This window comes from Moschus berezovskii, chromosome 19 (genome assembly GCF_049115385.1).
Source record: "Moschus berezovskii isolate FMDL1 chromosome 19, NW_MosBer_1.0, whole genome shotgun sequence".
NCBI lineage: Eukaryota > Metazoa > Chordata > Mammalia > Artiodactyla > Moschidae > Moschus > Moschus berezovskii.
Genome location: NC_142478.1, coordinates 67,011,565 through 67,023,851, shown reverse-complemented (window position 1 = coordinate 67,023,851; position 12,287 = coordinate 67,011,565). Strand labels below are relative to the sequence as shown.

Genomic DNA, 12,287 nt, shown 5'->3' with positions numbered 1-12,287 from the left:
ATCCTTCAAAGTCCAGAAGTTAACTTTGATAAAGGCCACTTTGTTCTCTGTTACTCAGCATAATGTTTTCGCGGTTCATCCCTGCTGTTACTATTGTTTAATTGCCAAATAAGATTCCACTGCATGCTTACACCACATGTTGCTTGTCCCTTCATCAGTTACGTACATGGGGGTTGTTTCCACTTTTTTGCTTTTATGAATAATGCTGCTGTGAACATTTCTGCAACACATTTTTCATACATTTTCTTTTGTCACCTCTGCTTTAGGTTCTAGATAATTTTTACTTCTACATAAATTAATTTCACTAAAAAACTTTAAAAAATAAAATACCATGTATTAGGGTTTTTTGTTTCCCTTAAATATATAGAGGTATAAAAAAGAAAAGTGAAAGTCACTCAGTGGTGTCCGACTGTTTGTGACCCCATGGACTATACAGTCCATGGAATTCTCCGGGCCAGAATACTGGAGTGGGCAGCCTTTCCCTTCTCCAGGGGATCTTCCCAACCTAGGGACTGAACCCAGGTCTTCTGCATTCAGGCAGATTCTTTACCAGCTGAGCCACAAGGGAGCCCAAGAAGGGAAAAAAATGTTAAATAGGACAAATCTCTCTAAGTAGATAACCTACCGATTTTTGTTTACAGAATAAAGTAATAGACATGTAGGGTTTCCTTGGTGGCTCAGTGGTAAAAAAAAAATAAATGAATAAATAAATCCACTTGCCAATGCGGGAGATGAAGGTTCAGTCCCTGGGTCAGGAAAATCTCCTGAAGAAGGAAATGGCAACCCACTCCAGTGTTTTTGCCTGGGAGATCCCATGGACAGAGGTGTCTGGTGGTTGCCATGGGGTCAAAATGAGTTGGACTCGACTTAGTGACTAAACAATACACATGTAAGGCTAGAAATTGCTCACAATACAGAAAGGTACAGAAGGAAAGCTAAAAACCCCTTTTACGCCTAGTCTCTCCCTGAGGTAACCACAGGAACCAACTGGAAGATAAAAATATCTTACGCATATAATTACATACGTGGGGCCGTGTGTGCCCACACATCTAAAGAGCACAAATACACATCTAAACAATACAGATCGTTATTTTGTGTTATCTCCTTTGCATTTTTCATTTGATAGATATTGGCAATGATTTGGACTCCAGCTAACATCCACTGAACACTTTCTATGCACCAGGTCCTGTTGCAGATGCTTTGCCTCTGCTGCTTGTTTGAACCTCGCAGAACTCAGGGAGGCGGGCAGCATTATCAGGCCCCTTTGAATCGACGAGGCACTGAGCTCAGCGATGTTAAGTGACTTGCCCGAGGTCACTCAGCTATTAAGTGGCAGAGCTGGAGGTCAGACCCAGGCCTTTTGCCTCCAGACCTGCATCTGCTCCACAGTGGCAGGTTCCTCCACATTTCTTCTGAAGAGCTACATGCACGCCCCACAGGGCTGCATCCCGTCACCTGTCTGAAGGCCTCTGGTTGTTTCCAGCTTTGTCTTTTGTAAACAGTGCTGTGTTTGACATCTCTGTGTATTTCAGTTAGCCAGTCTGTGCTCCTTATATTCCTGCTACTGCTAGTGCTAAGTCGCTTCCCAACTCTGCGACCGCATAGACGGCAGCCCACCAGGCCCCCCCGTCCCTGGGATTCTCCAGGCAAGAACATTGGAGTGGGTTGCCATTTCCTTCTCCAATGCATGAAAGTGAAAGTGAAGTCGCTCAGTCATGTCCGACTCCTAGCGACCCCATGGACTGCAGCCTACCAGGCTCCTCCATCCATGGGATCTTCCAGGCAAGAGTACTGGAATGGGTTGCCACTGCCTTCTCCGCCTTTATGCCTAGGATAAGTTTTTCAGAAATGGCTTCGCTAAGGTCATCAAAAGTTTATTTTGACTACTTCTGGGCAGATATCCAAAAGAACTGAAAGCAGGAACGTGAACAGGTATCTGAACACCCGTGTACACAGGAGCTTTATTCACAGTACCCAAAAGGTGGAAGCACCCAAGTGTCCATCAGTGGATGAATGGACACACGAAATGTGCTCTGTCCTTACAATGGGACATATTTCAGGCTTAAAAAGGCAAGAAATTCTGACTACAATGTGGATGAACCTTGAAAACATGATGCTAAGTGAAATAAGCCAGACAGAAAAAGACAAATATGAAAGCATTCCACTTATGTGAGGTATGCAGTCCAATGCATAAAGACAAAAAGTAGAACAGTGGTTATCAAGGGTTTCAGACAGCGAGGAACGGGGAATTAGTGTTTAACCTGTACAGAATTTCCACCGGGGGAAAGAAAGGAGTTTTAGAGACGGGTGGTGGTAATGGTTGTGCAGCAATGTAAATTCATGAAATGCTACTGAACTGCACACTTACAAGTAGTTTAAATAGTAAATTTTATATTAAGTATCTCAACAGTGCCCAGGACAGCCTCCCAAGAACAAGAATGACCCAGCCCCCAATGTCAGTATCGCCCAGTCTGTGAAACTCTTAAGAGATCATTCTTAGGATTTCCCTTTGCAATCAGTATGGAATTATATTTTTAATGAAAGCCATTGATTCAGGAGTTTCTTTTTCTTCAATGTTTTACAGGATTCTTGGAAAAGAACAATGATCTCCTCTACAGACATCTGAAAGAAGTAAGTCTGAAACTTAACTCTGTATTTTTGAAGGTTATGAGATGTCACTCAGAATACTGATTTGGGAGGTTTGGGCTTCTGGATTTTTCTCCTTGATGTATTGTATTAGAATTCCAGTACTTCATGGCCAGAACAGACAATTCAGGATCATCTTTGTTTTCATTTTTTGGCCGTACCACACACGGCATGAGGGATCCTAGTTCCCCACCCAGGGTCCTAACCCTCGCCCTGTGCAGTGGAGGTGCTGAGTCTTAACCACTAGGCCACCTGGGAAGTCCCTTTTCCGTCTTCTTTTTCAAGTGCTCCCAAGGCAAACAGCTCTGGTCCGTCATGTACACACTGATGTGAATTTTCCTGAGGAGCCCTTCGTGATTACTGAAGCAGCAAGTGTGGTGGTCATTTCTTTTTGCCTACAGGTGCTGTGCAGATCCAAAAACAGAATCCTGAAGGAATGCTTCCTGGTGGCCGAGTTAGAAAACCGGAGAAGGGCACCAACAGTGAGTGTGTGTGTGTGGTTGGTGGGGGGGGGTCCTGTGCAAAATTGGAAAGGCAGCAGAAATCACCCAAGGGTGCAATGACTTTATTTAACTGCAGTTTTTAAGCTGTCCACTCCTTTTTCTGGAAGTATCCTTCTCTAACAAGTTTTACTAAATATATATTGTCCAAGGTTAGCAACCAGTGTGTTCACATTTATTGAACACCTACTGTGTGTCAGGTGCTGTGCTGGGCACAGGGGAATCCAGGAACAACCAAACAGATAGGGGTCCTCCGCTCCTTGTGGGGTTTACAGTCTATAGGAAGATACCACCCATCAAAGATGCTGCTATAACGAGCGCCTCATAAAGGAAGCTTGGAACCGGGGAGGCTGGCTCAGCGGTGATGCTGCCTGCCTCAAGGTGCTTGCTTCATATTCACTGAGTGAGAAAACCATCGTGGGACAACGCTTGTCCAGCCTCCGCTGGGCCAGACGGAATTCGGGCTTCTCAGGCCAGGCCATCCAAACCCTTCTCTTCATTGGCAAAACGCCTCGTGACAGGTAGTAAGTATTGGGCTGGCCAAGAAAGTTCATTCCGGTTTGGTGGGACCGTGCCCGAACGAACTTTTTGGCCAGCCCGCTAGGACTGGTCTGTCAAGAGTTCGGGTCTGAAGGACCAGTCTCCGCCTTGAGCCAGTCTTCTCTGTATAAATGGGGAGCAACGCTGTGTGGTCAGCTCATTCTGTCTCCCTGCAGGTGGGGACTCAGTTTAAAAACAGTCTGAGCAGCCTTCTGGAAATTCTCATCTCCAAGGAACCTTCGTACATCCGTTGCATCAAGCCCAACGAGAGGAAAGAACCCAGTGAGTCGAGAATCGTTTGGAGCCTCGAGCTGAGGGAAGGGAGGCCGGCAGGAAAATCAAGATTGTAGCGGGGTAAAATCCTAAAAACCACCACAGGCTTGCTGCTTGTCATCAGTATTTAATAACGGAAAGTAAACGGGGCTTCCCTGGTGGCTCAGTGGTAAAGAATCTGCCTGCCGATGCAGGAGACACAGGTTTGATCCCTGATCCGGGAAGATCCCACATGCTGCAGAGCAACTAAGCCCGTGCACCACGTCCATTGAGCCTGCGCTCTGGAGCCGGGGAGCTCTGAGCCCTGGAGCCCATCCTCTGCAACAAGAGAAGCCACAGCAATGCGAAGCCTGTGTGCCACAACTAACTACAACTAAGGAAAAAGCCCACACAGCCATGAAGACCTTGCACAGCCCAAAATAACATTTTTAAAAAAGAATACTTAAAAAAACATTAAAGAAATAGAAAGTAAATGAATAGCAAGGAAGGTGACTTTTGTGGTCCCGTGTGAGCATGGCTCAGAGCCTGGCCAGTTTTAGGGCCAACGCAGCTGAGCCTGGCAGACCGCAGCGGTGAGGGGAAGCCACCCTGCTTCTTCCCAGCCAGCGCAGTTTTCCAGATGGTCCAGGCCTGGGGTATTTGCTGAACCTGTGCCACGCTCTCACAATAAGGTCATGCAGTCAAAGGCTTACAGCAGCCAGGCGGGAAGGGCAAATGAGGGAAGCAGGCTGGCTGGGAGGCAATAGGGAATGGAGGGGACTCTGGCAAATTGCAGCAGGCACTCTATAGGGCACTTATTGCCATATGAGAGTCTAGGTCCAGAATGACCAGATCTTATGGTTTTTTCTTACGAATTTTTTTTTTTTTGATGTGGGCCTTTTTTTCTTTTTTAAAGTCTTCATTGGATTTGTTACAATATGGTTTGTTATCTGTATTGGTTTTTTTGGCCACAAGGCATGTGGGATCTTAGGACCCTGACAAGGGATGGAATCTTCACCCTCTGCCCTGGAAGGCAACATCCTCACCCCTGGACCACCAGGGAAGTCCCATCATGGTTTTTCAAGAGAAACCAAAAGTTCAGATTTTCCTGTTAACCCCTACCCCCACCCCCCATTAAAAGAAACACATTTAGAACCTAACAGGACGTATCTGTGGCTAGACCTAGTCCAGAGATCGTCAGCGCGCAGCCTCTGGTCTGGTCTTAGATGAAACACGCCCATGGGTCCCTTACCGTCACTCTTCCTTCTGTGTTTCCAAAGGCAAGTTCGACGACTTCCTTATAAGGCATCAGGTCAAGTACCTGGGGCTGATGGAGCACTTGCGGGTGAGACGGGCCGGCTTCGCCTACCGACGGAAGTACGAGCATTTCTTGCAAAGGTGAAGTTTGTCGTGTGGATCTTAAGCCAATGAAGTGAGCGGCGATGAATAAAAGGTCATCCCCCCAGGGAACTCATTTGGTTCTTACCTGCTGAAGCTGTGACTGTGATGGCATTCCAGAGAACGGGAAGCTGACTTGGTTTACCACCTTCCCTTCATTTCGCTAAACCACTAATGTATTGGGCTGGCCAAAAAGTTCATTTGAGTTTCCTAAAACCTGAAGGAGCTTTTTGGCCAACACAGTACTACTTTGGAATCTAGGGAGTACAAGGGCCAATACACAGACTTGCCACCAGAGGGCAGACGTGGGCCACGCACCCCTGGAGTCTGAACTTGGCTGGGGAAGTCTGTTCCCATGGCTGCTGGTTTATTGTGGGTCAGTCTGGGAGCAATCCCCTTGGCCTCATGGGCTGTCGAGAGATGTAAGTGTTAAAACAAATTAAGATGCAGGGGTAGTGGTAAGAACGTGGGCATCGGAGCCACAGATTCTTGGGTGGGAATCCCCAGTCTTCCTCTTCCCCGTGACCTAACTGCTCACGCACAACACAGGGATTAAGCTGCCTCTCAAGGATTTGGTAAGGATTTAACGACATACCCACCACCACCACCACCACCACCGCCCAAATTGCTTGTGCCTCAGTTGGGCTGTTTGTTGTGTGTGCAAACAGCACATTTTCATCCTCTCAAGAGAAGCATAATAAAATGGTTGTTTTTGTAGGTTAACATGGTTGAATATTGTTAATTCCATATTTTAACTTAACATTCGACTTCTTTTGAACTTTTCTTGGGGGAGGGGGCCATGCCTCACAGCAGGTGGGATCTTGGTTTCCTGATCAGGGATTTAATACGCGACCCCCTGCACTGGAAGTGCAGAGTCTTAGTCACTGGACTGCCAGGAAGTCTCTGAAGTACAACTTTTTCATAATTATAAAAAGCACAGGCATAGGTTACACTTAAGTGGCCTAATTCAAGGAATTAGAAAGTCAAGATACTGCACTCTGAAATTTCAGCACTTTTGGGTGTTTATTTTCAGTCTTCATTTAATATCAGATTTTTCTCTGCCAATGGGGGTGCTCAGTCGCTCAATCATGTCCAACTCTTTGTAGCCCCAGGGACTGTAGCCCACCAGGCACCTCTGTCCATAGGATTCTCCTGGCAAGAACACTGGAGTGGGTTGCCACTTCCTACTCTAGGGCATCTTCCTGACCCCGGGATGGAACCCGCATTTCTTGCGTACCCTGCACTGGCAGGCGATTCTTTATCACTAGTGCCACCTGGGAAGCCCTTTCTCTACCGAGGATCTTGCTTAATTTTCTCCCAGAAGCCTTGTGTCTTGATAATATCTGTTTATATGCATTTATTAAGTAACAATATCTTCCCCCACTGGCATTTTAATAATTTATCTACCTGCTAATATAAGCCTCTGATGAGTAGTGTCCTTCTGTCCCAAACTGACATCCACTTAGATCCTCAGAATGTGATTCTTATCAGAAATAGGGTCTTTGCGATGTTGTCAAAGTAAAGATTGAGATGAAATCACACTGAATTAGGGTGGACCCTAAGCCCAATGAGAGTGTTCTTATAACAGAGAGGGACGCAGGGGAGAAGGCCACGTGAGGGCAGGGGCAGAGACTGGAGTGACACTTCTAGGAGACTTCGGTGTGAAGTCTCCTCTGAGTGGTTGGCGTGCCCAGAAGAGCAAAGCAGATCTCTAGGGGAGCTCGTGGAAGGTGTGTGTGTGTGCACACTCCGTTGCTCAGTCGTGTCCAACTCTTTGTAGCCCCAGGGACTGTAGCCCGCCAGGCTCCTCTGTCCATGGGATTTCCCAGGCAAGAATAGTGGAGTAGGTTGCCATTTCCTCCTCCAGGGAATCTTCCGGACCCGGGAGCTTTCTAAATGTGCCTGTCCTCTCCCCAGGTATAAGTCCTTGTGCCCAGACACCTGGCCACACTGGCACGGGCCCCCAGAAGAGGGCGTAGAGCGGCTGATCAAGTACATTGGCTACAAACCTGAGGAGTACAAGTTAGGGAGGTGAGTGTACCGGAAATCGCTGTCACAGTGTTTTATGCATCGGTTCATCTCCATCTTGAGCCTGGAGGTTCATCCTCTAGGAGTTTACGTAGATTTATAAGCAGATACTTTCGTCCACTCAATTTAGATGCAGTTTTGTAAAGAAAACACTCTCCTGTGTGTCTCCTCCACTCTCAACAGTTCACTCACACTCAGAACCCTCCAGCACACACGTCAGCTAGCTGGGTGTTCTGCAATGAAACTCACAGTCTGTCAGCTCCCTGGAGGGGGTGTCAGGTCCCACAGGTGGGGGGCTCAGTCCCCCAAGACTGTCCTCCCCTCAAGCCAGTCATAAGAGCTGTTTGTCACCTGAGTTTCTGACCAACACACTATACAACGGGAGGTTCTCATGACCCCTGTCTTGGATTTGATTCATTATTCTAGAGCAGTTCAAAGAATCAAAAATAGAATCAAGAATCAAGGGTTGGTCAAAAAATCCATTAGGAGTCTTCCGTAACTTCTTATAGAAAAGCCTGAATGTTTCACCAACCCAATATTTTACTTACTGGATTACCAGTTTATTACAAAAGGATATAACTCAGGAACAAGGGTATCAGAGATGCACAGGGCAAGGTATGTGGGAGGGGGGAGGAAGCTCCTCCAGGTGTACCCAGAAGGTCTCCAAATTGCATTCTTTGGGGGGTTTTATGGAGGCTTCATTTTGCAGACATGATTGATAAAATCATTGACCAAGGGTCATTCATTCCACCTCCAGCCCCTCTCCCCTCCCAAGCAGTGGGGCTGTAACTTCCAACTCTTTAATTTCAAGACTGGTTTCCCTGGCGACCAGTTCCCATTCTTAGGTTATTGAGGGGCTTTCCAAATATTACTTGTTAGGCGATGGTGTGGTTGAAAGGGATTTGTTATGAATAATAAATGATACCCAGGGAAAACGGGGTCGGGGGATAAAATAGAGTGGGATTGGCAGATAAAACTATATTTAAAATTGATAAACAGCAAGGTCCTACTGTATACCACAGGGAACTATAGTCAACATCCTGCAATAAACCATAATGGAAAGAAATTTTTAAAAAGACACCCATTTCACCGGTATCGCTTGGAAGCTATTTCAGGAGCAAAAACCAAGAGCATTAACAAAAGAGGCCCCCGTTGCTCTAATCACTTGGGAAATCACACAGATTTGGGGAGCTGAGACACTGCAACAGGACAAAAACCAGATAGATCTCTTTTATAATAAAACCCAGTATCGCAAACTCTAAATGGCAAGAAAGAAAAGCTACGTCGCTGCCTACTGGAGATTAAGTGTAAAGGAGCCCTGGGTTCCTAACCTGCATCGGGGGCTGGGATGAACTTTGTGTCAACGGGAGGACGGGAGCCGTGGGAGCCCGCTCACCTCTGTGTGCCTGGACTCCTTCATTTCTCAAATGTGTGCCCCGACTTCTCAGGGGGCAGTAGGACTTCTGTGATGTGCAAGCTCCTCCAGCTTCCCAGAAGGTGGCGTTCTGGAACTCGGGGTATCATTACTGTAGAGCTGTCATCCTCGGTGAGCAGGACTCTCATCCATGTTGAAGGCTTGAGGCAGAACTCAGTGGGGCCAACCAGGATGATTTTCGTCCTCTCTGTTGGTCATTTTGGTCAGCATTAATTTGATTGCATAGGACAGGGCCCCGGCATGAAGAGGATCCATTCTCAGGCTGCAGAGATTCCAGCCTTAGGGATCTCTGCCTTTGAATCTGCCAATGGGCTTTCCCTGCCAACTTGTATACAGTCCTCTATGACCAACCCAGCCCCATCCCATCCTTGACTCTTGTATTCTGGGCCCTGCTCCAAGAGGCAGTGACTTTGCCAAACCGGATTTCTGAGGGGAATTGGGCGTAGCACATCTGAAGGGAGGTGGGTCATGGGGGTCAGAAGTCAGAGGTTGTATCTGCCCCCATCCATAACCTCTGATGAGAAAGTGGGTTCCTGTGATGCCACGTAGTGCTGCCCCGGGAAGTTTCCCTTGAAGTGGTGGGGCTGGGGGAGGGGTTGGGCTGATAATATGAGATCAGTGAGTGGCTCACTGGTAAAGAATCCCCCGCCAAGCCGGAGATGTGGGTTTAATCCCTGGGTCGGGAAGATCCCCTGGCGAAGAAAATGGCAACCCACTCCAGTGCTTTTGCCCGGAGAATCCCATGGACAGAGGACGCTGGTGGGCTACAGTCCATGGGGCCGCAAAAAAGAGTCGGACACGACTTGGCAACAAAACTACATTTCTAATTTATCTTTGCCGCTTGGTGGGATCGTCTCTTAAACTTGGACCCATATTCTGTGTCATCACCTTTTAAAGCTCAGGGAAGTAACTTGGGGTTTGGATGGTGAATTAGTTTCCTAGGGCTGCATTATAAATTAACTGTAGGCTGGTTGGCTTAAAACAACAGAAATTTATTGTCTCACAGTTCTGGAGGACAGAAGGCCAAAACCCAGGTGTCAGCAGGGTATGTTCCCTCCAGTCTCGCTGGGAGGCTCCTCCCATGCCACTTCCAACCGCCTTCTCCCCTGAGTCCCTCTGTGTGTCTTTCTCTAAGAACACTCTCATTGGATTTAGGGTCCACCCCAATTCAGTGTGGTTTTATCTCAATCTTTACCTTGATGACATCTCCAAAGGATCACATTCTGAGGATCTAAGTGGATGTGAATTTGGAGGAGGGGATAGTATTGAACCCACTACAGACGGTGATGACCAGTGAATAATGAAATGTTTTTTTTCATTTCTAGAACCAAAATATTCATTCGCTTCCCCAGAACTCTGTTTGCTACTGAAGATGCCTTTGAATTTAGTAAACATCAATTAGGTATGGTTTTTTCCCTCTGCCTTGTTTTAAATGTACTTATGTTTGGCTGTGCCGGGTCTTCTTGGCTGCACGCGGGCTTTCTCTAGTTGCGGCGAGCGGGGGCTACTCCTCCTTGTGGTGCTCGGACTTCTCACTGCGGTGACTTTTGCTGTGGAGGGCATGGGCTCCAGGGTGCATGGGCTCCAGTTAGTTGCACAGGAGCTTAGCTGCCCCGTGGCATGTGGAATCTTCCCTGCCCAGGGATTGAACCTGTGTCCCCTGCACTGGCAGATGGATTCTTAACCACTGGACCACCAGGGAAGTCCCTGCCCTGATTTTAATAGGGTCCTTCCTGTCACGTCCCAAGGCTTCTTTGGTCACCTCTACCCTGCACGCCCCCAGGGCCACTGCTGATACCCACTTCTGAAGGTCACAACCGCTAAGATGCACAATTGAAAGCCACTTCACCAAAAGCTTTGTTTTCTTTTAAGTTGCAAGAATCCAAGCCACGTACAAAGGTTGCCTAGAAAGGAGAGTGTATGTGAGAAAAAGACAAGCAGGTAAGAGCTGGACAGGACCTCTCCAGTTTGCCATGTCCCACCGTTTCCCTGTCATCCACAGGCCTTCCAATGAATATTCAGGACTGATTTCCTTTAGGGCTGACTGGTTTGATCTCCTTGCACTCCAAGGGACCCTCAAGAGTCTTCTCCAGCACCACAGTTCAAAAGCATCAATTCTTCGGCACTCAGTCTTTTTTATGGTCTGACTCTCATATCCGTACATGACTACTAGAAAAATCATATCTCTGACTATACGGACCTTTGTTGGCAAAGTAATGTCTCTGCTTTTTAATATGCTGTCTAGGTTGAGCAGAGATTAAAACACTGCAGCCTCTACTTGTTTCATGGACATGTTTTATTTGATCCACAACTATATATGTGTTTAAAGAATAATTTTTTATTTAAGGTTATTAACACCATGACTGTTCTTGGAGCCCCTGTGCTCTGTCCCTCCCAAATCGCTTCTCAGCATCAGCCCCTCCCTCCACACACACCTCTCTTCAGAACTTTGCATTATTATTTCCTTGTTTTTCTTTACAATTTCATCATCTCTGGATGCATCATGAAATAATACACTTGTGGGAATGTTTTGAACTCCATAATATTATACCATTTCTATTTTTTTTTGCAACATTTTTGTTGCAATAAAACTTTATTTACAAACTGGGCAGTTGGTCCCAGGGTCCACAGTTTGCTGACCCCTGGTGCTATAGGAGCATACCAAAATTTAGCTGTTCTGTTGACAGACATTTGGGTTGTTTCCAGTTGTTTGTTTTTGTAATAGTGTTGCCATGAGGAATACAAGAAAAGCACTTTGAGTTTAGTAATTAACTGGAAAAAAAAATCTGAAAAGATTTTAAAAATTGGGACACGAGCCAGAAGTCTAATTTTTGTATGTCCCTAGTTTTAACATAGATGACTAAAACTATACATGGGATAGAGACAGGGCAAATGCAGGGGCGAGACAACTTATGCCATCGAGGGCCACTCTGGTCCCTCAAAAAGACCTGGGGAACCCGGCCCCCAGCACAATCTCAGCGTTTCCCTTGATACGCCCCAGTTCCCACTGCTCCTCTGTCCCCCTGGTTCAGGGGTCCCTCTGGGTAGAGACTGAAGACTCTCATCCCACTTTCCATCTCGGGGACTGGCAGAGTGCTGCAGGGGCATCCAGGTGTCTGTGGAGGGGGTGAATCATTCTTGAAGAGGCTCTTGTATTTAAGGGATTGCGCTCACCTTCTAATGCCAGCAGTGACCTCTTTCAGCCATTACACTTGAAGCCCACTGGCGTGGAGCCCTGGCTCGGAAGGAGGCCAAGAGGAGGAAGTGGGCAGTGCAGATTGTAAGAAAGTAAGTTCTCCACCGGCTTTGGTACGGCGGGGAGGTTTCTGAGTGTTGCCGCCGTGCTGCAGAGGGTGGTTGTGGACTTGGCTGAGATTTTTGGTTTTGGGCAGAAAACCCGTCTTTCCTGCAGAATGTCAGCCCTGAGGACTTCCATTCCATCTCCTTCCTCTGAGTACCCTCGCTGGACGGTGACCACAACTCACAAC

The 12,287-nt window shown here is 47.1% G+C and overlaps 1 protein-coding gene across 1 annotated transcript in view; it reads left to right on the top strand.

Annotated features, from left to right (window-relative positions):
* Positions 1 to 12,287, top strand: part of MYO1H (myosin IH) — a 37,518-nt gene that overhangs the window by 19,254 nt on the left and 5,977 nt on the right. The window contains exons 15-22 of the mRNA XM_055404621.2: positions 2,585 to 2,631; positions 3,048 to 3,128; positions 3,863 to 3,968; positions 5,219 to 5,336; positions 7,254 to 7,367; positions 10,125 to 10,201; positions 10,672 to 10,740; positions 12,003 to 12,087. Of these exons, the coding sequence (XP_055260596.2) occupies positions 2,585 to 2,631; positions 3,048 to 3,128; positions 3,863 to 3,968; positions 5,219 to 5,336; positions 7,254 to 7,367; positions 10,125 to 10,201; positions 10,672 to 10,740; positions 12,003 to 12,087 (697 nt within the window). The remainder of the gene's footprint in view (positions 1 to 2,584; positions 2,632 to 3,047; positions 3,129 to 3,862; positions 3,969 to 5,218; positions 5,337 to 7,253; positions 7,368 to 10,124; positions 10,202 to 10,671; positions 10,741 to 12,002; positions 12,088 to 12,287) is intronic.